Source organism: Eutrigla gurnardus (genome assembly GCF_963514095.1).
Source record: "Eutrigla gurnardus genome assembly, chromosome: 1".
NCBI lineage: Eukaryota > Metazoa > Chordata > Actinopteri > Perciformes > Triglidae > Eutrigla > Eutrigla gurnardus.
In genome coordinates, this window is record NC_139915.1 from 19,836,441 (window position 1) to 19,862,455 (window position 26,015).

Here is a 26,015-nt window from a genome sequence, read left to right on the forward strand (position 1 = left end):
AAGTTATTCTAGAAGTATGATCGCTTCAAGCATTCACACCAAATGTACGGTGATATTATATCTGTGGTATGACATTTCCATGAGTCCAGGGCCCGGTTTCCCGATAACGTCCACTCGCTACGAAGACTCCTACGTTATGACTTACCAAAGTTGTTTACCTCTATAGTCGTGGTCTCTTAGGAGTCTTCTTAAGAAACACTCCTTACGTCGTTCGTACATGGCGCTGTCCAGAAAGAAAGTGCTGAAATAGATTGCTCAGAGTTCAATTTTCCATTTCATGCGCAGGTGCATGACAGCACTATATTATAAAATGTAGGCTATTGCAGTGTTTGCGAATAAAACATTGCTAGAAATCCTTCTAGGCCTAAACATTTATTTAACCATGGTCGAACATACTACCATAGCCTATACTGATTTAAAAAAAGATATAGAAAATGTAGAAACAGCGGAGGAGATTGAGCCAATTACATCCTTAATTACATGCGTATCTGTTGCCGTTGTAGTCGAAACATATGCAATATAGCCGCGTCGGTCAATATATCCATGGGAAGTTGATCCTTATGAAATTCTATGTATTCCAACTAAACGGCTCAGAGGACGGCGAAGTCTTTGGTTCAGCACGAGGATGCGTTGTATCGCTGCCATAGTTTTACCACTGTTCACAACTGTCACCGGCGTCCATTTATGACATGCCTTGACATTGACTAGGCATAATGGGCTAATTAAATGACTATGTAATATACCTAGGCTACTTCTGAGGTTGAGGTAAAGCTTAGCCTTGTGATGAAATGCATGCGCCGTTTTGTTTTTCTTTCTTAATGAATGACTTAAAACCATTGGTGAAACACAACACTGGCAATGTGCAGTTCAATGCGCAATGGGGATTTCTGGATTACTGTACAGTGGCGGCGACTAGCGCCAGGAGCTGAAACATCGCTACTGTAGAGCTAAGAAGGCTCTAAGAGTGCTCCAGACCACCCTTACCAACGTATGACGTACGAAAGAGATTCGTAGCAAAGAACGTTTCGGGAAACACGCGAAATGTTAAGTAGGAACTCTAAGTAGGGGTTACAAATGATGTAGCATTAAGAAGGCTTTGGGAAACCGGGCCCAGAGATTTTTCTGTCTTCAGTTATTGTTTTGTAGAGATACTGGGTTGTGCTTTTTTATATACCGGGTTGTTCTTTTGTATATAGTGGGTTGTTCTTTTAGAATAGAATAGAATAGAATTACTTCATGGACTGGAAGACAGTAGCAGTGGGTCAGCAAAAACACACAACATGAATAAAATCAGGATATATACAGTGTATAAATACTGTGCAAACTACAATAAACAATAATAATCTATACAAGAAATAAACAAAACCTATGACTATGAAAATAGAGTTCTCTCTGTCAGACAGAGGTGAGAGAGTTGTTTTGAAAAGTAATGCCTTGTGGCAGGAAAGATGTCCTGTATCTGTTGTTAGGACAGTGGAGATGTAGTTGAGATGTTTTCAGGGAGGATATAGGAGTGAATGAGGAGCTGATGTCATTTACTTTCTTGGTAAAGTAAGTTGCAAAGTCATCAGCAGTGAGGGAGGAAGGAGGGGGAGGGGTGAGGAGGGAGGAGAACATGGAGAAGAGTTTCCTGGGGTTGGAGGCGGAAGAGTTGATCCTTAACAGGTAGAAGGCAGATTTAGCTGCCGAAACAGTTGAGGTGAAGTCGGAGAGGAGGTGGTGGTAGTGAGCAAGGTCCTCATCCTGGACTGATTTCTTCCATTTTCTCTCTGCCGCTCACAACACTGATCTGTTGGTTCGCAGAGGTTCGGAGAGCCAGGGAGGGGAGGGAGATGATCGTGCTGGTCGTGAGGTGGGGGGACAGAGAGTGTCCAAAAAAGAGGAGAGTGAGGACATCAGGATGGAGGAGGCTTCCTCAGTAGGCATTCAGGAGAATTGCTCTGTGGCTGGTAATGAGGAAAGAACAGTTGAGGAGAGAGCAGAGGGAGTGAGGGATTTTAGGTTGCGGCGGCTGGTGACAGTTCGAGGCGTAGAGGGGAGGGATGTGGTAGACTTCATGGGGAGGGAGAAAGTCACAAAGTGGTGGTCGGACACAGTGAGTGGGGTAACAGAGAGTGCCGTGATGCCACAGGATCTTGTAAAGACAAGGTCAAGTTCGTTCCCGGCCCGGTGAGTGGGTGGAGAGGGGGAGAGTGTGAGGTTAAATGTGGAGAAGAAGTCAATGAATTCAGGTGCAGCTTTCCTGGTTGGATGTTGAAGTCACCGAGGACGACGAGTGGTGTGCCATCATCAGGCTGCTCCAGCTCCGCTGTCGAAGGGACAGATACAGGAAATCTTTCCTGCCACATGCCATCACACTGTACAATAACAGCTAAAACTCTGTGCATAATAATAATACACCCCTCAAGCCCCTGTTTATCTGTTCACTGCACCGGATTTTTATTTATTTATTTATTTATTTTTCACTGTTCAATTTTATTTTTTTACATATTGTGTTCTTTATCTTTAGTTACTGTGTTGTCACTGTGTGTAATGCTGCTGCTACACTCTAATTTCCCAGCTTGGGATCAATAAAGTATATCTATCTATCTATCTATCTATCTATCTTTAGGAGAGACACTGGGTTGTTCTTTAGCAGAGATACTGGGTTGTACTTTTCCAGAGATACTGGGTTGTACTTTTCCAGAGATACTGGGTTGTTCTTTAGTAGAGATACTGGGTTGTTCTTTAGGAGAGACACTGGGTTGTTCTTTAGTAGAGATACTGGTTTGTTCTTTAGGAGAGATACTGGTTTGTTCTTTAGGAGAGATACTGGGTTGTTCTTTAGGAGAGACACTGGGTTGTTCTTTAGGAGAGACACTGGGTTGTTCTTTAGTAGAGATACTGGGTTGTTCTTTAGTAGAGATACTGGTTTGTTCTTTAGTAGAGATAATGGGTTGTTCTTGACACTGTGTTGTTCTTTAGTAGAGATACTGTGTTGTTCTTCTTTAGAGATACTGGGTTATTCTTTTGCAGAGATACTGGGTTGTTCTTTAGTAGAGATACTGAGTTTTTCCACCAGATTTAGATGATGTCCGTCCACTTGTAGTTGGTTTAGTCCATGTAGTTGGAGCTTGTTAGCTGTTAAATGTCAGACAGCCCGTGTTCTGCTGGAAACCAATGAAATTATAGGACGACATATTGCCTTGTGATTTTCAAAAAGGGGCTATTGTCTTTTTTTATTCATGTCACTAATGATTATTTGTGTCTCATTGTGTGTGTGTTCCAGGTCCGTCTCCTGTGTGTGGCCACTCAGCATGGTGATCTGCAGAGTGTGTGTTACCTCCTGAAAGAAGCTCGTGTCCCTGTTCCCCAGGAGCTGTCCAAAAGCAACCCAGCCATCCTGGCAGCCTACTATGGTCATGTCCGCTTGGTCAAAGAGCTGTTGGATTCTATACCTGGTAGCAGGACAAGTCTTTGGGATCATTCCATGTCATTTCATCAAATGCCTCCCACATGACCATCTCGGAATGTCCTGTAAAAATTCTAGTAAAAAGACACACTTGTTAATAGGAAAACCATGAGATGGATGAGATGCAGCTGATGGGGCTCTGCTCTGTCTCAGCACACCTGAAATCACTCACTATGCACGCACACACACACACACACACACACACTCAAGCAGTAGCTGTAACAGTACCCCCCCTCCTATGGGCGCCTCCTGGCGCCCGACCGGGCCTGTCAGGGTGGTGGGCGTGGAAGTCCCGAATGAGACGAAGATGAGCCGTCGAGGAATCCAGGCACGCTCCTCGGGCCCATAGCCCTCCCAGTCCACAAGGTATTGCCAACCTCTTCCCCTGAGTCGCACATCCGACAGCCTCTGAACTGTATATGCAGGGTGACCATCGATCAGCCGAGGAGAAGGAGGTGCTACTGTGGGGGGAGACAGAGGACTCGAGCGGACAGGCTTGATCTGGGACACAGCTTTAACCGGACAGCAGAAGGGTTGATAACACGATCAACTACAAATGGCCCAATGAAATGTGGGGACAGCTTTTTTGACTCCACCCTCAAGGGGATGTTCTGAGATGACAGCCATACCTTCTGACCAGGGGTGTAAACTGGAGCCACAGCATGGTGACGGTCTGCATAGGTCCGGGCTCTATTGGATGCACGGAGAAGTGCCGCCCGGGCTGTCGTCCATGTGCAGCGGCAGCGGCGCAGATGGCTCTGGACCGAGGGCACGGCCACCTCCTCCTCCTGACTTGGAAACAAGGGGGGTTGGTATCCAAGGCAACATTCAAATGGTGTCATACCTAGAGAGGCATTGGTGAGGGAGTTATGGGCGTACTCCACCCATGGCAGCTCAGAACTCCACCGGGAGGGGTTAGTCGAGACCACACAGCAAAGGGCGGCTTCCAGCTCCTGATTAACTCACTCGGTCTGGCCATTGGTCTGTGGATGAAACCCAGAGGAAAGGCTAACAGAACACCCAAGAGCAGAGCAGAAAGCTTTCCATACCCGTGAAATGAACTGGGGGCCTCTGTCCGACGCAATATCAACAGGGATACCATGAAAACAAAACACATGAGACCAGAAGGTCTGCAGTCTCTCTTGAGGAGGGGAGTTTGGCCAGAGGAATGAAATGGGCTGATTTGAAAATCTGTCAACAATAGTTAAGATTACCATGTTACCATTCGATGGGGGAAGACCGGTCACAAAATCCAAGGCTATATGGGACCATGGACGACTGGGTACAGGCAGGGGGCGGAGTAGACCAGAGGGGGGTTGAGTTGAAGTCTTGTTTGCGGCACAGACCGGGCAAGCAGTAACGAAGTCCCTGGTGTCCCTGCCCATGGTCGGCCACCAGAAGCGCCGCCGAAGGAAGGCCAGAGTACGACCCACCCCGGGATGACAGGTAAGTCTGGTTGAATGGGCCCATTGGAGGACTTCAGAGCGGGCTGACTCTGGAACAAAAAGGGAGTCGGGGGGCCCGTTACCTGGATCGGGTTGAGTCTGCTGGGCGCGGCACACATGGGACTCAATGTCCCAGGTCACGGAGGCCACAATGCAGGATGGGGGCAGAATGGGATCCGATTCCGGAGGTGCATCAGCCGTGAACTGGTGGGACAGGGCATCTGGCTTGGTGTTCCTGGAACCAGGGCGATAAGTCAAGGTGAAATTGAATCTTCCAAAAAACAAGGCCCACCTGGCTTGTCGTGGGTTGAGACGCTTAGCCGTCTGGATGTAGGCCAGGTTCTTGTGGTCCGTCCACACAACGAAAGGCTGGTTGGCTCCCTCCAACCAATGGCGCCATTCCTCCAGTGCCAGTTTGACTGCCAGGAGTTCCCGGTTTCCAACGTCATAATTTCTTTTTGCGGAGGACAGCTTGTGGGAGTAAAAAGCACAAGGATGCAGTTTATGGTCAGTGGGGGAACGTTGAGAAAGAATGGCTCCTACCCCAGTCTCGGAGGCATCCACCTCGACCACAAACTGAAGATCTGGATCCACCTGGGTGAGAATGGGAGCAGAGGCGAAGCGGCCTTTAAGTTCTTGAAACGCACTCGCAGCCTCTGTAGTCCAGTGGAACTGATGAGAGGTTGAGGTCAGAGCAGTGAGAGGGGCTGCTAGGCAACTATAGTTCTTGATGAAACGCCGGTAAAAATTGGCAAACCTCAAAAACCTCTGTAACTGCTTTCGGGTAGTGGGGGCAGGCCACTCAGATACTGCCTCAACCTTAGCGGGATCCATCTTCACCTGCCCCTGTGTGATGACATAGCCCAAAAAGGACACAGTGGAAGCATGGAATTCACATTTGACAGGCTTGACAAATAACTTGTTCTCCAACAGTCGTTGGAGTACCTGACGGACGTGCTGCTGGTGAGTGTCAAGGTTAGGTGAGAAGATGAGGATATCATCCAGATAGACGAAGACAAACCGCCCGACCATGTCTCGAAGCACATCATTTATGAAAGTCTGAAAAACAGCAGGAGCATTTGTTAGACCGAACGGCATCACCAGATATTCAAAATGGCCCAGGGAGGTATTGAAGGTGGTCTTCCACTCAACCCCCTCCCTGACACGGATGAGATGGTACGCGTTTCGCAGGTCCAGCTTGGTGAAGATCTTGGCTCCATGAAGAGGGGAAAAAGCAGAATCGATTAAAGGCAGAGGATAGGTATTCTTGATGGTTATGTTGTTTAGTCCCCGGAAATCAATACAAGGTCTGAGAGTGCCATCTCTCTTTCCCACAAAAAAGAACCCCGCACCCACCGGGGAAGAGGATGGTCTGATGAGGCCTGTAGCCAAGGAGTCCCGGATGTACTCTTCCAAAGCCTCCCGCTCAGGACGAGAGAGGTTGTACAGGCGACTGCAGGGGTGTGGTGCGCCCGGCTGCAGGCCGATAGTGCAGTCGTACGGCCGGTGAGGTGGTAATGATAGTGCACGATGTCTACAGAAAACAGTGGCCAGGTCATGATAAATTGGGGTACAGAAGTCAGGTCAGCTGGCTCAGGAACTGATAGAGGTACAGACAAGGCAGGAGCAGGGGCTGAATGCAGACAGTTGGCATGACAAAAATTACTGCAAGAGATTACCTTACCAGCTGACCAGTCAAGTTGGGGGTTGTGTGCCCTCAACCAGGGATAGCCGAGAACCAGGGGAGAGCTGGGGCAGTCAATGACATGAAAACTAATCATCTCCTGATGATTAACTGAGACTCTGAGGAGGACGGGCACAGTCTTGTTAGTCACATGGGCAAGAAATCTACCATTTAGAGCTCTGGTAGTTATAGGCGACTCCAGTGGTACAGTGTCTATAGCCAGCTGTGCTACCATCTTGCTGTCTAAAAAACTCTCCTCAGCTCCTGAATCAAGGAGAGCACACAAGGGTAATGTCTGGTCCCGCTATATGAGGGAGGCATTGAGCTGGGGTCTGGAAGGAGACTGACAACTACTATGACTCAACAGTATCTCCCCCACTACTGCTGAGCAAGCCCTTTTCCCGGGCGGTGTGGACAGGAGAGTAGAAAATGCCCGGATTGGCCACAATACAGGCAGCTCTGGGGATTGAACCGGCTCTCTGGTGAGAGTTTGGCTCGGCCCAGTTGCATGGGCTCGGGATCTGGGGGACACTGAGGAACAGAGGCAGTCGGGGGAGAAAAACAAGGTAAGGTTGATGGTGTAGTGGGCGAAGTTACCTTACCCGTCTTCTCCCTCCGACGCTCACGGATGCGGTTGTCAATGCGGATGGTCAAGGCAATCAGGTTATCCAGTCCCTCGGGCTCCGGGTGAGAAACCAGCTCATCCTTAAGGGTCTCATTGAGGCCGTTCTGAAAGGCCCCCCGGAGTGCCTACTCATTCCAGCCACTCTCCGTGGCGAGGCAGCGGAAACGGATGGCGAATTCAGCGACAGAGCTGGCACCTTGGCGGATGGAGATCAGCCTTTTGGTGGCGTCTCTGCCCCGGACGGGATGATCAAAAATCTTCCTCATCTCTGCTGTGAAGTCGGGGTAGGAGGAAACAAGCGGAGACTGCTGCTCTCACACCGCTGTGGCCCAGCTGCTTGCAGCCCCCCGGAGACAACCCATCAGGTACGCCACCTTGGCTCGGTCAGAAGCATAGGAACTGGGCTGTTGGTCAAAAACAATATCACATTGCATCAAAAAATCTCTACAAGTGCCGAGGTTACCGTCATAGGGTTCTGGAGGCGGCACATGGGGCTCCCGGGTTTGAAGCTGGTTGCTGCCGGTTGCCACGGGAGCTGGGGGACGGTCTTGGGCTGAAAGTTGCAGTTGGAGATTTGCCAGGGTCTGTGACATCTCGGTTATCCGAGCCGTGAGTGCTTGCAACACCTCACTGTGTTGTCCGAGGACCGCGCCCTGTCCAGTGAGCGCTTGGCGGACGGCACCATCCTGGTCCGCTGGGTACATACTGGCCAGATTGTACTGTAAACGGGACAGTGGTGAGGACCCAAATGCGGACAGACAGGAGTTCAGGTGGAATTAACAAGTTTTATTGAATCCGTGGAGGGGGGCAGGCTGAGGAAGGAGCAGGCTGGGGTGTGACCAGGCGGAGGCTGGTGGGGCTGAGCGGGGCCGGGGAGCAGAGCAGGCAGGCAGGCAGGTTCTGGAGCAGAAAAAAGCAGAGTCAAAAAATGTGTCTCTTATCTTAAATCTTGTCTAAAGCTAGAGTCGAGCAGGGTACTGACGGAACAGTGGCTACGATCTGGCAGCGAGCGTGTGGCAGGGCTGAGAAGAAGTAGCCTCGGTGATTGCAGGATGAGATGCAGCTGATGGGGCTCTGCTCTGTCTCAGCACACCTGAAATCACTCACTATGCACGCACACACACACACACTCAAGCAGTAGCTGTAACAGATGGTCAGGTGGGAAGATTTTCAGAAATTTGATGAAATGATACGGAATGACTGTTTGGTTCATTGAAAATTGGAGCCGACTTAATGTCTTCCAGTTTATTTAATGACATGACAAGTCAGTTTACTGGTTATGGATAGCACCATTCAGTGTTTAAACATCTCATGTGGCTCTGAGAAAATTGCCCCGATGATTATATAATGATGTCATCAGGATTATCTCAGCCTGGAATTTGTGACTACAAATGTACTCCAAAATGACCTGTATTACAAACTGAAGGTATGGAGTCAAGAGATGGACATTAACCAGCCAGAGAGGGTCGAATGAAACAATTAATGGCTACAATTGCATTTTCTCAGAGATCTCCCAACAAGTTTGATAACTTCTTTTAATGACCCTAACCAGTGGTAGAACCAGTTTTAGTTCAGTGAGATGATGTTATAGTGATGACGTTCTCGTGATGAAGTCTAAATCAACACCAATTTCTATAAATACATAAATAAAAAGATATATCTTTGAAATAAATCTGTTATACACGAATGAGGCAGTACATATATAAATAAAGGTATGTATTAATTCACATTCATTTATTTCAGTGAACTTATTTCATAATACCACATTTATATATTTCAAGATACTTATTCTATTATGCCACATTTATTTATTTCAACTGATTTATTTCATTAAACTATCATAGTGTGATGGCACGCGTGTTTAAAAGTAATCAGAAAAATATTACTAGTTTTAATCGGCAGCCGATTGATCAGTGCTTCTCTAAAAACAGTCATAAGGGTTGAATCATGGGAAATGTATGGTTCAGTGTTGTTGGATCTCAGACCAACCTACGGATTACAATTCAGGATATTTGGGCCTCTGCTGCATTGATCAATACTAAACCCCAGGAGTACCCATTTAACAGAGAATATTCCTTCGTTGGATAAATATACTTTTACTCATTGGTATTTCTAGCTCACTGGTCATAGGTCACCATCCCACATTATCCATACATTACCTTGCTCCCGATTAATGCTCTGTTTCAAAGAGCTTGTTGGGAGAGCCAACATGATAGTGACATATTTTGATCATCTTCAAGTTAAACAGGGATTTACCACTGAGCTGAAAGAAGAATGTAAACATTGTTCATGAAGTACAATATGTCCTTGGACAGATCTTCCCTGATCTCCCAGCTCCTTTTCAGGTCCATGTCTGAAGAGAGACTTGCTGAACTGGATGCTGGCCACATCATGCCAGCAGGGTCACCTGGACGTGGTCCGGCTGCTGGTCCATGGCTACGACGCCGATGCCAAGGACTGTGCCATCCACAGCAATGAGTTTGCTGTCATCACTGGGCTGCCGCTGTACGCTGCTGCACAAGCAGGTAGGACAGATGAGAACACTTCAGACATCATCGGGACATCCAACACAGCAAATAGTTCATTTTAGCTGAAGACAGCTGGGCTTCATTGCCCTAAACTCCTCTCGGAGCCTCCTCGCCCCTCGTCTCGTTGTCATTCAAACTCTTCACCATTAGTAGTTTCGTGGCGCAGTGCAGGGTGGCGGAGCCGGCGTAATGCAAGTTTCGACCAGTGCAACCTTGCGCACGTCAGTTTGGCAGTTTGGTGGATCACCTGCGCCAAGATGGGTGTGGCAGCGCAGCAGGGGGAGGCGTCACATATTCAGCTTGGTGCAGCGGAAGTTTCGTGGCAAAAAGCCTCGCCGAGACTGCGCCGAAAGCCCGCCAGCTCCAACCTGGTCTACTCTTTGCGCAAGGCGAATTACAGCTGGCGGAGTGGCAGTTTGGCTGACCGGCACGCAGTGCGCACACGTCACCAAGACCTCACAGGCAGGTTTCCATAGTTCCAGGCACATTTAAATGCAATAAATAATCACAACAAACACTATTTAATGCAACTAATTGAATCAACACCTGAATTTATATCTATATAGATTGTCCCGTCACATCTGACGTCAGATCAAAGGCGGATGGCACGCGTAACGGAAACTCAGCCTGACTGAATTAACACAGCTGAAACTTGGACCTCTCGGACCAAAACATCTCCCTCTCTCTCTCCTGTTTTTCATATCTATCCACTGCTAATTTAAAGATGAAAACATCTTTAAAAAAAAATACAGCAGCTCATGCCTGGTCTGTTGTCCGTGGAGAGACGCGCAACTTTGCCGCGAGCTGGAACCGGAGTTGGGGCTGCAGCTGGTCTGAGTGGCACGCGAGGTCCCGGTGTCCCGCCGTTCTGGTGTTGGACGGGGAATCCGGTGCAGCTGTGGAGCGCAGATGATGAAGACGGTGATGATGATGATGAATGGCCCGGCCGGCTTGCTATTATGTCTGCTGTGTGCCCTGACCCTTCTTTGTTATAGACATGCCTAAAATGTGCCTACAATTTCTATAGTGATATAATATCGGCATTATAATTATCATGACTATACGCACGCATAGCGCGTGATGCGCGTGGTGGGAGCGCCGGCGCTGCTTCGAAAGCCCGCCAGCTCCAACCAGCTCCAACCTGGTCTACTCTTTGCGCAAGGCGAATTACAGCTGGCGGAGTGGCAGTTTGGCTGACCGGCACGCAGTGCGCACACGTCACCAAGACCTCACAGGCAGGTTTCCATAGTTCCAGGCACATTTAAATGCAATAAATAATCACAACAAACACTATTTAATGCAACTAATTGAATCAACACCTGAATTTATATCTATATAGATTGTCCCGTCACATCTGACGTCAGATCAAAGGCGGATGGCACGCGTAACGGAAACTCAGCCTGACTGAATTAACACAGCTGAAACTTGGACCTCTCGGACCAAAACATCTCCCTCTCTCTTTCCTGTTTTTCATATCTATCCACTGCTAATTTAAAGATGAAAACATCTTTAAAAAAAAATACAGCAGCTCATGCCTGGTCTGTTGTCCGTGGAGAGACGCGCAACTTTGCCGCGAGCTGGAACCGGAGTTGGGGCTGCAGCTGGTCTGAGTGGCACGCGAGGTCCCAGTGTCCCGCCGTTCTGGTGTTGGACGGGGAATCCGGTGCAGCTGTGGAGCGCAGATGATGAAGACGGTGATGATGATGATGAATGGCCCGGCCGGCTTGCTATTATGTCTGCTGTGTGCCCTGACCCTTCTTTGTTATAGACATGCCTAAAATGTGCCTACAATTTCTATAGTGATATAATATCGGCATTATAATTATCATGACTATACGCACGCATAGCGCGTGATGCGCGTGGTGGGAGCGCCGGCGCTGCTTCTGTCATTGGGCTGTCAAGTGACTAAACTTGCACTGCACCTCGCCTGGCGCATTAAAGGTGAGGAGAGGAGCTCATTTGATTGGTGAAGATCTGAATCGGCTGTGTTAATCCCAGTCCACGCCTTGATACCTCCTCGTCTCCCACTCACGCCTACTTCTCCTCCCTCTTTCCCACTTGCGCGGGTGGGAGTGACGGGAGGCGTGCCTGCGCTAGCCTGCTCGGTGCACGAAACTTGCAAAGTCCAGGCGGACACACCCCGTCGGCATGTCGCAGGTGCGCTGCGCGCTGACTGCGCCTGGTCTACGAAACTAGGGCCCAGAGACTTGAAATGGGGGCTGAGTGAGAGGAGTGACATGTAACGAAGGTCCCAAGGCTGGAATCAAACTCATGGAATTGCATTAATTTGGCATACACTGTACGATGGTCTATCAAGGCGCCCCGACACTGCTTTTCTTATTATCTGGGGGTTTTTTTCTCTGTGGGATATGAGTTCATGTCAAGACAAAAGCATTTGTTCGAAACACACACACACACATAAATATAGAAGCCATATACAGTGGGGCAAAAAAGTATTTAGTCAGCCACCGATTGTGCAAGTTCTCCCACTTAAAATGATGACAGATGTCTGTAATTTTCATCATAGGTACACTTCAACTGTGAGAGACAGAATGTGGGGAAAAAATCCTGGAAATCACATTGTAGGATTTTTTAAAGAATTTATTTGTAAATTATGGTGGAAAATAAGTATTTGGTCAATAACAAAAGTTCAACTCAATACTTTGTAATTTAACCTTTGTTGGCAATGACAGAGGTCAAACGTTTAATGTAGGTCTTCACAAGGTTTGCACACACTGTAGCTGGTATTTTGGCGCATTCCTCCATGCAGATCTCCTCTAGAGCAGTGATGTTTTGAGGCTGTCGCCGACTTCAAACTCCCTCCACAGATTTTCTATGGGGTTGAGGTCTGGAGACTGACTAGGCCACTCCAGGACTTTCAAATGCTTCTTACGCAGCCACTCCTTCGTTGCCCGGGCGGTGTGTTTGGGTTCATTGTCATGCTGGAAGACCCAGCCACGTTTCATCTTCATGCTCTCACTGATGGAAGGAGGTTTTGGCTCAAAATCTCACGATACATGGCCCCATTCATTCTTTCCTTGACACGGATCAGTCATCCTGTCCCCTTTGCAGAAAAACAGCCCCAAAGCATGATGTTTTCACCCCCATGCTTCACAGTAGGTATGGTTTTCTTGGGATGCAACTCAGCATTCTTCTTCCTCCAAACACGATGAGTTGAGTTTGTACCAAAAAGTTCTATTTTGGTTTCATCTGACCACATGACATTCTCCCAACTCTCTCCTGGATCATCCATATGCTCTCTGGCAAACTTCAGACGGGCCTGGACATGTACTGGCTTAAGCAGGGGGACTCGTCTGGCACTGCAGGAGTTGATTCCCTGTCGGCGTAGTGTGTACTGACGGTAACCTTTGTTACTTTGGTCCCAGCTCTCTGCAGGTCATTCACCATGTCCCCCTGTGTTGTTCTGGGATTTTTGCTCACCGTTCTCATGATCATTATGACCCCACGGGATGAGATCTTGCGTGGAGCCCCAGATCGAGGGAGATTATCAATGGTCTTGTATGTTTCTTTTATACAGATAACGAGTTCAAACAGGTGCCATTTATACAGGTAATGAGTGGAGGACAGAAGAGCTTCTTAAAGAAGAAGTTACAGGTCTGTGAGAGCCAGAGAACTTGCTTGTTTTTAGGTGACCAAATACTTATTTTCCACCATAATTTACAAATAAATTATTTAAAAATCCTACAATGTGATTTCCAGGATTTTTTTTCACATTCTGTCTCTGTCATCATTTTAAGTGGGAGAACTTGCACAATCGGTGGCTGACTAAATACTTTTTTGCCCCACTGTATTTGCAAGAACGGGGACAGATGTTGTCCACCTCTGGTACTGTGAACACATTATATGGTCGTGTATTTTATGGATGGGACCATATGGAATTTTATCGCCGATCGTGATTTAAAAAAAAAAAACACTTACAATAAGTTGATAATGATGAATTTTCATTATCAGGATAATCGTATCATCATGAGTGACATGTAAAACTTGCCTAGCTTGTTATCATGGAAGAGAAGTTAAAATATAGCCTGAAAAAACACTATATTGCCAAAAGTATTCTCTCACCTTCCTTGACTCGCATATGAACTTAAAGCTGTAGTCTACGATTTTTCACAATTTTGCCAACAGTAGCCATGCGGACCGGTGGCTACTATTGGCTCCGATCCAATCCTCGCTCAGTTTGAAACTACGAGCGGACAAGACGCTTGTTGCTCTGAGCAGTTCAGGTAAGGAGCAAGGCTCTCACGTGAGTTCAGAGTGAGATTTTGGCTGAGGCTGCGGCGTCAGCGGGGAGGGGAGATGGGGGGGGATTGTGGCGAGCGATCTCCGAGCAGTTTGGGATCGGGGACATACTGCAGTCTGGGTGAGAGAGAAATCCGACCGGCACCCGCTGCATTTACACCAATAATGTTTCATCATTCGTGGCCGTAATAAACACTATTGCTGCTTTGTACATGTTGTGGAAGTCCCGGACACACCGGGAAACTAAACGGCGTCCTGCCTGAGTTCATACCCGGAGGGAATGTTCCCATTCATTTTCTATGTAAGAAGCCGTGCAATGCCGTCGCAGCGCGGCGAGTTTCGAGAGACGCCGCCGCCGCCCGCAAGCTCTCGAAAATCTTTTAAACTGACTGTTGTCGATCTAAAATAAAGACAGATTTAGCAACTGCATAGCTTATTTCTTTTTTCTTAAAACTATTTTCGTAAAATAAGAGGGAGGTCGAAGGCAAGCTTGGAGGAGCACAGATGGGAGGGGTGTGTGTGTGTGTGGGGGGGGGGGGGTGCTTTTTCAAATCGTAGACTACAGCTTTAAGTGACATCCCATTCTTAATGGGAAGGCTTTCCACAAGGTTTGGGAGTGTGTTTATGGGACTTTTTGACCATTCTTCCAGAAGCGTATTTGTGAGGTCACACAGTCATGTTGGAACAGGAAGAGGCCATCCCGAAAACTGGTCCACAAAGTTGGGTTCATGGAATTGTCCAACATCTCTTGGTATGCTGAAGCATTCAGAGTTCCTTTCACTGGAACTAAGGGGCCAAGCCCAGCTCCTGAAAAACAGCCCCACACCATAATCCCCCTCCACCAAACTTTACACGTGGCTCAATGCAGTCAGATAAGTACCGTTGCCCTGGCAACCGCCAAACCCAGACTCGTCCATCAGATTGCCAGATGGAGAAGCGTGGTCCGTCACTCCAGAGAACGCGTCTCCACTGCTCTAGAGTCCAGTGGCGGCGTGCTTTACACCACTGCACCCGACGCTTTGCATTGCACTCGCTGATGTATGGCTTGGATGCGGCTGATCGCCATGGAAACCCATTCCATGTAGCTCTCTAAACTGTTTTTGAGCTAATCTGAAGGCCACATGAAGTTTGGAGGTCTGTAGTGATTGACTCTGCAGAAAGTTGGCGACCTCTGTGCACTGCTCGCCTCAGCATCCGCTGACCCCACTCCATCATTTTATGTGGTCTACCACTTCTTGGCTGAGTTGCTGTTGTTCCCAATCACTTCCAATTTGTTATCATCCCACTGACAGTTAATATTTAAGAGGGAGGAAATTTCACGACTGGACTTGTTGCACAGGTGGCATCCTATCACAGTACCACACTGGAATTCACTGAGCTCCTGAGAGCGACCCATTCTTTCAAAAATGTTTGTATTAACAGTCTGCATGCCTAGGTGCTTGCTTTTATACACCTGTGGCCATGGAAGTGATTGGAACACCTGATTTCAATTATTTGGATGTGAATACTTTTGGCATTACAGTGTATTACAGTGTAATATTTCCCCCCATGTTTTAGTGCGGTTTTAAGCATAGTTTTATTATATTATATACATGAATTTTGGCCAAAATAATTGTGACATGAAATTTTCACATCGTCCCATGCCTAGCGTGTTATGTGTTGCAGGGAATGAGGAGATTGCTCGTTTCCTGCTGCAGAAGGGAGCAGGGTTCTCCTCATACACCCTGATGGACCATCCAGCCTTCAGCAAACACCTCCTCAGACTCAAACTGGAGGAAACCTCCAACGCAGAAGGAGACAAGGTCTGTGTTCTGGAATAATAATAGTATGTCTGTGAACACATAAATCTGAAGTGTCTAGAGACATATAGAACCTGTGACCAGGGATGCAGCTGGCAGAGGCCAGCACCAACTGAATGCCGATGGTAACCCCTGGTTCTGAAAAGTGAAGCCAAAGCTGAAGAGCCTTCTCTACTCCCCTCTGATTGTATGGAAGACTATGAGAAAATGGTCCTACTTCTCTCTTGATGTATTATCTCAGTTAACATGGTAATAATAATAATAATAATACATTTTATTTGTAATGCACTTTATATTTACTGAAAAATCTCAAAGTGCTACAACAGCAAAAAAAGAAACATAAGTTAAAACAAGAGTTAAAAGCAGTTATCAAAGTAACACAAGTAAAAATTACAGCTTAAAAGATTTTTTAAAAAGGTATGTTTTGAGTCCCTTTTTAAAACAATCAATTGACTGTGGGACCCTCAGGTGTTCTGGGAGGGTGTTCCACAGTCGAGGAGCAGAAGACTCGGTCTCCCAGTGTGCAGCTCTTAGTCCCTGGGGGGAGAAGTCTGTGGCTGTTGGTGGAGCGGAGTCAGCGTGCTGAGGTCTGGGGGGTGAGGAGTTCTTTGAGGTACTGGGGGGCGTTTGTAGTCGATCCGAGCGGAGATGGGTAGCCAGTGTAGCGAGTGAAGGATGGGTGTGATGTGTTCATATTTGCGTACTTTCAGCAGGATTCTAGCGGCGCTGTAAACAGTTTATGGTCTCAATCTCTAGTTTCAAGTCTTCTTCAATCCAGTGTGATGTTCATTTAGTACATTATGGTCCATTTAGAGTCCAACAGACCAGAATGCAGGGGATGCTTTAGGGGGCGGGGCTACCTTGTGATTGAAAGATCGCTACCACACTACCAATGCAGTTAGCTTCTAAGATAACTTTAACATTAGCTGTAAAGTTGACCTTGAATTATGGAGCTTTGTTGCAGCTTCACATCAGAATCCAGATGGATCCAGATCCAGTAAGGGTGCTGCTCTGCTGCTTGTGTTCATCAGAACCACTCGTCGCTCCTCAACAGTCCAAATATGGTCACTACCTTCACTTGCAAAAATTTCAAGATGGCGATGGCCAAAACGCCGAACTCGAGGCTTCAAAACTGTAGTTCACAACGGGTGATATCACTATGACTGCGTCCACTTATGTTATACAGGCTATAGCTGAAAGCCTTTAACTTTATGCATCACAAAAGTTTCAGTTTGACGTGTTGTTTGGAGTTTACGTGCGACCTGGTGCAAGCTGATGAAATTAATTTATTCAAATAATCAGTCTCAAAATGCTTTAACAATGCTACATTCTTTAACCGATTCTCTTTATGCTATGTTTACACATACAATGTCAATGCAACACAAATAGCTGCAAATTTACACTGGTGGTGCATATGATGCCTTGTGAAAGAGGCAAGTACGTATTTGTATATAGTAGCTCACATTAGACCAGAGACCAGACCAGACTACGTGGAGAAACAAGAAACTGTCTGTGGTCCCCCAGATGTCTATGATAGTAGCTTACATTAGTCTAGAGACCAGACTATGTGGAGAAAACAGAGACTGTCTGTGGTCCCCCAGAGGTCTACAATAGTAGATTACATTAGTCCAGAGACCAGACCAGACTACGAGTAGAAACCAGAGACTGACTATGGTCCCCCAGAGGTCTAGTTAGTAGCTCACATTAGTTCAGAGACCAGACCAGACTATGTGGAGAAACCAGAGACTGGCAGTGGCCCAAACAACAAGGTCTCTGCTGTATTTATGTCTAGATTACCTTATTTGGAGTGTTGATGGAGCAGCTACAATGTTAGCATAGCCTAGCACCCATCAACCATACTCCATTCAGAAAACAAGCATTTTAAAGTGTGTTGTTGCCTTGCAGACAGACCTAACAATGCATTGCAATTAAAACACAGCTGAATAGTTTAGGTTTTATTAATAAACACAAACGATCCTGCATGAGTCACATGAAGCAAAATGTAGCTTTGTTTAATGGCAAAAGTTCATGTGTTGACTTTGGTACCTCAAGGTATTATAAGGAAGTTAATTGTCCTCTGTATGTGTGCAGGCTGTCTCTGTGTGCTGGAGCGGCCTGCAGCTGCCCTGGTTGGAGCTGGATTGGTTCATGGATCTGTCCTCACGGATCACCCACCTGGATCTGTCCTCCAACAGCCTGGCTGCTCTGCCCTCCGTGGTGCCCTGGGGTCTCATCCACCTGCACACTGTAGATCTGTCCAACAATCAGCTGAAAGAGCTGCCAGCTGCTCCCAGCTCCCAGGAGGTCATCTGCTCCAGGTACATAGGCCACAAGGTTGGCTGGCCTACATGTAGCTGGATCAACTAGTCAGTCTACTTCCAGGGCTCAACAAACCTTTTTGAGACTGATAATACATTTGGTCGGTTTCCTTTAAATAATAGGAGACGTGTATATACAGTGCTATGCATACGTTTAGGCACCCCATGCTAAAGTTGACTAAAAAGAGGAAGAAAAAAATCATCTTTTGTGAATTGATCTTAATGCCTTAATTAAACAAAGGAGGAAAAATCCTACCTTTTAGGACACCAATTTTCTTTGTGAATGAATAATGTACGTTCTTCATTAAAATACAGGGTGCATAAGTATGGGAAAATCATGGTGCTTTTCAGTTAGCCTATTAGCTGGTTTGATTTGCATTGAGAAATCATTAGGCTATCTGAAAAGCACCATGCCAGTCTCTAGGTATGTGAAGGGTATGTGAGGATTTGGATTTTATTTTAACTCCAAAGGCCCAGGTGACTTTATCAGAATGCATAGTATCCTCGATCCCATGTAATAACTGGCCTTTAAAAATAAAAATCTGCCTGCCTCTAGGGGAGTTTAACATAGGGGTGCCCATACTTATGCACCCTGTATTTTAATGAAGAACATTTATTTCTTTACGATACATTATTCATTCACAAAGAAAATTGGTGATAGATAGATAGATAGATAGATAGATAGATAGATAGATAGATAGATAGATAGATAGATAGATAGATAGATAGATAGATAGATAGATATGAGACCCAAGTTTCTGTTTGTGTGTAGAGTTAGTGTAATATATGTAGAGTCGTTGGAAGAAAAGTTGGATTAGTGAACGTGCACACTGTCTGTTCTAGATCACTAACAGCTGAACTAAGGTTAGACACTTTAGTAAACAATACATTATATCCTAAGCTATGCCCAGATTGTTACCATTCCTTGAAGAAGGGTTGGTTGTTCCTCTGAAAAGGGTTTCTGTCTTCAGGTTCCTGTGAAGGAAAGTTGCTGTCCTTGAAGTTGTGAATGGAGGAGTTTCTAGTGAGCTCTGCGTCTCGACTAGAGATGATCTTGTGTCTTGAAAGGGGGAGATCAGCTGAGCTGGGTCTCTTTAGCTGTTCCTTGTAGGCTAAAACAGGCTCCAACAGCCAGCTTAGGCGAAGTCCCGGAGGGGAGACCTGTGCTCAGGTCGACATCTCAGTAGAAAGAGGAAGATTCCCAGTAGATCTGCTCAGTAGAAGCAGACTTCTACTGCAGTTGGCCAATCACAGTGGAATCTGCAGTTCACAGGAAGTGTGAAAGTGACCAGGTCTGCAGACAGATGGGGGAGGGGAACCCCAGACATCCTTTGTGTGTGTGTGTGTGTGTGTGTGTGTATATATATATATATATGTATGTATGTATGTGTGTGTGGCTGAGGTGGACCAGCACTATTCTCCTTTAAGTGACAAGCTGCTCCTCTGAGTCTCTACTATTATTGATCTTCTCTCTTTGTCTAAAAGGGCAAACAAGTGTTTAACATATCCCCTCTTCGACAGATTTGAAATGCCTGAATGTCTTTTCTGTGCTTCAGTTTGCAGCAAATTAATCTCTCTCAGAACCAGCTCACCAGTTTGCCAGCTGGACTCCTCCATCTGACCCACATCCAGAGACTTTCTGCTGCCAAGAACCAGCTCACAGTCCTGTTTGACATCCCCACCAGTATGTTCCAACGCTACTCATATATTGTATGCATGTTGTCTGTCGCATGTCAAGGTTAAGAGCAGGAAATGGTTAAATTAGTTGTGTTTCCATTCAAGCAAATTTTAAGTGAACTTTTGAAATATTGCAAATGGATGTAAATGATGTGCATTTCCATCAAATAGTTTGGAGCAAATAAACTAGACTACACTTTACAAACAAAGTAGAAGAAGACGTAGAGGTTGCAACCCGATGTAACGTCACATTTCGTTAGATCTTTCATCAGATTCTGGGACTGTAGAGGCTGCTGTTGCAAATGTCCTACATGTATGTTGTTGTAAATGGGCATGAAGAAGTTTTTATGTAGAATAGTTTTTGTGGATATGCCTCTGGATTAAAAATGAGAGATTCAGAATAGGAGTTTTATTAGGTGGAGGGTTATTTATTTCTGCTTCATGCGGTACTTCCAAACTAAAATATGTGAATGGAAACATGGGTATTAGATATGGCGACCTCCCAGATGTGGTGTATCTGGTGCACTCCACATCTTTCCTAAAGATCCCCGGGCTATGGTCTTCATTTTAGGAAGGTTCCTACTGAGTGAAAGGACCTGAAGCATCTACGTGTCACCATGAGAAGAGCTGTTAGAATTCAGTTAAAATTCTCTAAATCCTCAGCAAAGGTGCTTCAATGCTTCCTTTCCTCTCTCCCTTAGCAGAGGAAACACTGGACCTGGATTTCCTTTCCTTCACCAAAGGAAAGGAGATCACGCCGCCCCACAATTCCTCCGGGCAGCTCCAATCAAAAGTGACGCACAACTCGGCTGTTAATGAAAACAAACGATATGCCGATCTTGCATATTTAACAATTAATTTCATACAGACACACAGTAGTGGGAATTGTGTTGATTAATACGAGTTGGGGCTTGATCAGCCTCTGGGTCACCAGAGTGAGGGTGTCTGATGTTCGTGACCTGAAACACCCGATGACCTCTGTGATTAGTCAGATAAGTGGAGGTTACCATTCAGATGAAGATTTTACTAATTAAAAACGGATTGAAACTGTTTTCAACTAACTGTTTTCAGGCCTTTCAGTCAGGTCTGATTCAGCCTTTTCCTCTTCCTGCCTATCAGCTACTAACTGGATCGGTCTTCGTAAGCTGGAGGAGCTGGATGTGTGTGATAACAGTCTGACCAGTCTGCCCTCGACCATCATGCACTGTTTGAAATCCCTGAGCTTCCTCAATGTGTGCAGGAACACACTGAGCGCCTTCCCCGAACCCTGGGCCTGTCCACTGGTAAGAAACCACCACTGTTTGCTGTTTCTGCTGGTAGCTTTTTGTCCAAATGGAATATTCCAGTTGCTGTTGACCATGTTTGGTATTGTGGGTGTTACTCTATTGAGCTCCTTTGAGGACAAATTTAATGCAATTGTTGAATAGGTAGCCTATCACTGTTTACTTGAGATGTTCTGATGGTTTCACTTATCAGCCTCATCATGGTGTACGGTGCTGTTTGAGAGCTTTAGCAAACACCACCGGGGGTCTGTAGGTGGGTCCAGACCTCTGTAAGGGAGTCCCAGACCTCTGTACAAGATCCATGCTCCTATGGTGAGCTTTTCTACCTCGAACTACTCCAGGCTCAGATGTGGCTCATCAGCTGATATCTGTAAGACAAACACCCAGGAAAAGGAACACCGACCCCTAGTGGATTGGAAGGGTCGTCTTTTTTGGCAGCAAATTGGTCAAATCGGTGAAACGAAGAGTGTGAGACATATTTTGCGGTTTCAAAGTAAAACCTCAAAAAATATAGATAAACATAAACATATTTCGGGGTTATACATGTGCCATACCAGTCTGAGCTACACATGTCCACATAATCACACACATGGATATTCTTCTTTCTGCAGAAACAATGCAAAGCTGCCACCAATGTGATCAAGAGACTTCCAAACACCATCTCTATGTTCTGGAGGACTCAGCTGCAAGAGGTTGACTTCTCTGACAACAGCCTGGTGGAGCTGCCTTCATATATCTTTGAACTGGAGGTAGAACCTGGATCTGTTACTGCATATCTGTATGTGCACAAAGCTGGAGAGCAATCAACACAATTCTGTGAAATCAAACATAACAAATGCATTCATTCATATCAAATCATAGTATTCAGACTCAAGTGTGTGATCTGTTAAGTAGCCTCCAGGTGGCACTGCTGTTCTGGGGATGGCTCCATATTTGAATCTTTGGCTTACGTTCTTGTTCCACAGCTTGGAATCACCCGGATAATTATTATTATTATTATAAAATGACTATTATCATTGTTGTTATTATAAGGGATATTTGTATTAACAGTAGTATTAACCTATTATTATTATTATTATTATAAACATAATAACCGAATATAATTGGAAGCAGCAATCCACAGTAACCACCATGAGATCTTTGGAGATCACTGTAAAGGAGGGCTGGCTAGTGGTCCAGTCAGCCAGCTGTCTATGTATTCCTTCAAAGGACAATGTGAATGTGTGCTTTACAGTATCTCACCCCTCCTCCCACTCATCCTCCCATCAGGCTCTGGTGTCGTTGAGATTGTGTGGGAATCGCATTGCGACACTCCCAGACCCCAGTAAGTGGAAGTGCTCTCAGCTCAGGACCCTCGATCTTTCCAGGAACCAGCTGGGCAAGTAGGTCCACACTGTAGATACACTCTGCCAGCTGTTACTGAGCAACTCAGCCGTTCTCCCTGGAGTTCACTCAAAGTCACGTGTGAAGAGAACACTTTCCTCTTTCTTCAGCTTGGAAGAAAGTATAACCAGCGTTGATAACATTTTATAAAATATTATTATTATCATAAAATCTCAGGAAGTTAAAGTCCCAGTCGGCAACATTTCTTTTTATCATATTCACTGAAGCCAACACTATGCTCCGATAGAACAACATACATCATCTGGTTTTAGAAAAAAAGCGCGCCTCTACGTGCAAGTAAAGCCTGTTGTCTGTTTTGCAAAGATCCGATAACGCCCGGATCATCCTGTCCAATCAGCACGCAGGGCTGTGTTTGTGCATACACAGAGCCCCTCCCCCCTCGGGTCGTTCCACTATCACGGGGGGAGGTGGAGGGGAGTAGCAACAAGCTTCCAATTCCTCATTAAAAACCGAAACGAGGAGGTCCAAAACAACCAAGGAAAAGAAAACACCGGTGGAAAATAAGGGAAAAAAAGAAAGATTGCGACAGTCGTGATCTAAGGGATTTCAAAGGGCACGAAGTCGAGGGGAAGGAGCTCGGTGGTCGTGGGGGAGGAACGTGAGAGTTGTAAACATTCAAAATCTCGTGCCCTCGATCCGCCGGTCTTGCCGACTGGGACTTTAAGCTTTCAACATTTGTTGGTAACTGAAATCATAATTAGTCAAAACCCAAAGATTCAGTTTATCATCTATTTTTTGTTGGGTGGTAAATAGATGAATTGATGTTGTACATGTAGTCTAGATGCAGCGTTTTTCCTTAAATGTATTACTTCTCTAGTTATATCCTGGTTTGTACTGAACAGAGTTTACTTTATCATTATTCCTTGCTTATTACTATTATTAAAGGAACTATTTGATGATGTTGCCATTCCTCCTTGACATTTGTGTCTTTAGAACAGAGCAGGGTCCCAAATCCAGGAGGCTGGCCTTTCTGACCACTTGGAACAGGAGGGACCCAGACCCAGGTAGATCTGCTTTACATACAGGGAAATTGGGGCCCCTTAAAATGTGGACTTTGGAGATAATGTCAGGACTTTAGGGTCAAACTATTCATGGGTGACAAACCACAACCCATTTCTATCCTACCCCATCTCTCACTTCAAACTAACCTTTTAATAGAAGCAGCTTGTTAAACACAGACCTGCCTCAAAAGCTTCATTCTGGCCAAAACAATTCCTTTAAGTTCAACGTGATACAAAAACGTGGGTTAACCAATTCCAGTGTTAACTGTGTCTAGTTGCATGCCTGCTGTGACCCTCTGCATCACACTGTCTTGGCAGTGTGTCCCATCGAGTTCCCCTTGATTCTGCGGGATTCACTGGAAGTGCTTTTCTTGAATGACAACCAGCTGGAGTCTGTTCCCCATTCAGTGTGTGGTCTGCACAGCCTAACTGAACTCTACCTCTCCAAGTGAGTCCCTCTGTCTGTCCACCAGCCTCCCCCCTTCCTGCTGAGTCCTCCCTCTGCCTCATCATGATGATCTGTGTGTTTTTCATCTTTTCAGTCAGATTTTTCTGTAGTGGGCACTCATCTCTGTCAGTGCTGAAGATTCACATTTAAAACGGAAAAAACCTTTTCTGGGTGGTAGAAACAGCTTTATGTTGTGTTCACACCAAACTAAAAGTACATTTTCACCTGTGTCGCTCATGCAAGTTTGACCACATGATCATTTGTGTTTATTTGCGTCACTCGCAATGGACGTTCTTGGAGAGGAGGCGGGGCTTACCTCCATGTAGACACCAACCAGGTTTCATCCGTCCTGATGGATCCTGTCTGAGTTCATGACATCCAGAGGTGGTCGGTGAATTTCACCAAGCTAGATTCACTAGATCTAGTTAGACCCACATCAGCTGGTTTACTACAGCTGAAGGGAACCAGAATAAACTATGTAGCTGTGATTTAATATCAATAACCAAATGAAATGGATGCTGAAATAACTCCATAATGATGGTGATCAGTAAAAAGTCTGAAGTCATGCTTTGTAAGGTCTGTCTATTGTTTCAAATCTCTTATCCGATATCATAATCTCTTATTATCACTTCGGTGATTTTTCAGCACTTTTACAGCAAGTCAAATTATGCAATACATTGGTTAAATACTTGTTGTTGTTTAGCACTGAAGGGCACTTTCAAATATGATGTTGCCATAACACGTCAAATAATAAAGTCAGAAATGACAAATGGTTTTGGGTTGAGTCCCTGGGAACCGCTGCTGGCTATGAGGTCAGTCCTCCAATTACAGCTGTTTGCAGCTGTTTTATACAACCAGGAAACTGCTGTGCTCTCACGCAGCAGCAGCAATTATTGAATGATCCACAAAATCCCAAACATCCGCCAGAAAATGAATCTGGCAACATGTCAATTTGACTGTTTTGAAAACCCCTGTGAGCTCAGTGAAGGGCTAAATAGTTGTGAAATTAAGAACAATTAATCATGTTAAGTTATTGAAAATGTTATTTGATCTGTGTTGTCTCACCAGTAATCCTGGAATCCGGGAGCTTCCAGCAGAGCTCAGTCAACTCTCCAACCTGTGGCAGCTGGACACTGAAGACCTCAACATTACTAATGTCCCCCAGGAAGTCAGGAAAGAAGGTACATACTGTTTTTAAAGTATTTATAGTTTATATATGTGACCAGCCACGGCAAAACCAGGAACAAGTCGACCTCGGGGCATTTGAGTTATTCACAGATTCTGAAAGTGTAGTTTCTGAGCTTTCCAATGATGTCTAACACATGATAATATTTGACGAAGTTGTGGCCATTTGAATGTATGCTTCTCTGAAAACCGTTCACTGAGAAAACTGGCCTGAAAGATTTGCAAATGTCACCTCACCTGGCTAGAGAAAGTTTGTCGCTACATGAATGTCTTCCAAGGAGAGAGTTCTCCTTTCTTCTTCCGTAGCATTTGCAGTCAACGTTACAGATTTCCTCTATTTCGCTGTCTTTATCCCGTTGAAATGTAACCGTAGATATAGCATCTGATATCTTCCGCTCCAGCTCCTCTGCTGCGCTGAATAAGTAGCCATGTGTTTCGCTTCTAACGTGCAGCTGATTTGCCGAAAAAAATAACAACAGCGCATGAATGGCCAACGGTGATCAGTATGGAAATGAACTGCATCGCCGTAGACAACAGCAGATTGTTTCCGAAACTACAAATACAAAATGTATACTTTTACGGCAACCAATACTGTTATCTGAAACATGGAGTGGCTTCTTCATGATCTCAACTTGCATATTCTGCCAAAAAAACGAAAATCACTAATTTTGAAAAAAAAAAAAGCTTATTTCGTCTTTTACGCGAATTTGTCCCTCACGACTTGTTGCTGGTTTTGCCGTGGCGGGGTCACATATAGTTATAGTTTGTCCTGAAATTATAATGCTTAAATGACTGCTGAAGCCCCATATTATCTTCGGATACAGCTTTAATTCATTTGTTTAAAAGCGGAGAACAGTTGACTTACAGTACCTCTCAAGTTTATGGTTAACGCTTAGAGTACCCAGTC

The 26,015-nt window shown here is 45.7% G+C and overlaps 1 protein-coding gene across 1 annotated transcript in view; it reads left to right on the top strand.

Moving 5' to 3' along the window:
* lrrk1 (leucine-rich repeat kinase 1) overlaps positions 1-26,015 on the top strand; it is a 196,799-nt gene that overhangs the window by 82,819 nt on the left and 87,965 nt on the right. The window contains exons 4-14 of the mRNA XM_084005722.1: positions 3,269-3,440; positions 9,551-9,730; positions 15,659-15,795; positions 17,884-18,110; positions 19,667-19,794; positions 20,907-21,070; positions 21,682-21,819; positions 22,340-22,452; positions 23,408-23,478; positions 23,794-23,923; positions 24,992-25,113. Coding sequence (XP_083861848.1) covers positions 3,269-3,440; positions 9,551-9,730; positions 15,659-15,795; positions 17,884-18,110; positions 19,667-19,794; positions 20,907-21,070; positions 21,682-21,819; positions 22,340-22,452; positions 23,408-23,478; positions 23,794-23,923; positions 24,992-25,113 — 1,582 coding nt within the window. The remainder of the gene's footprint in view (positions 1-3,268; positions 3,441-9,550; positions 9,731-15,658; positions 15,796-17,883; positions 18,111-19,666; positions 19,795-20,906; positions 21,071-21,681; positions 21,820-22,339; positions 22,453-23,407; positions 23,479-23,793; positions 23,924-24,991; positions 25,114-26,015) is intronic.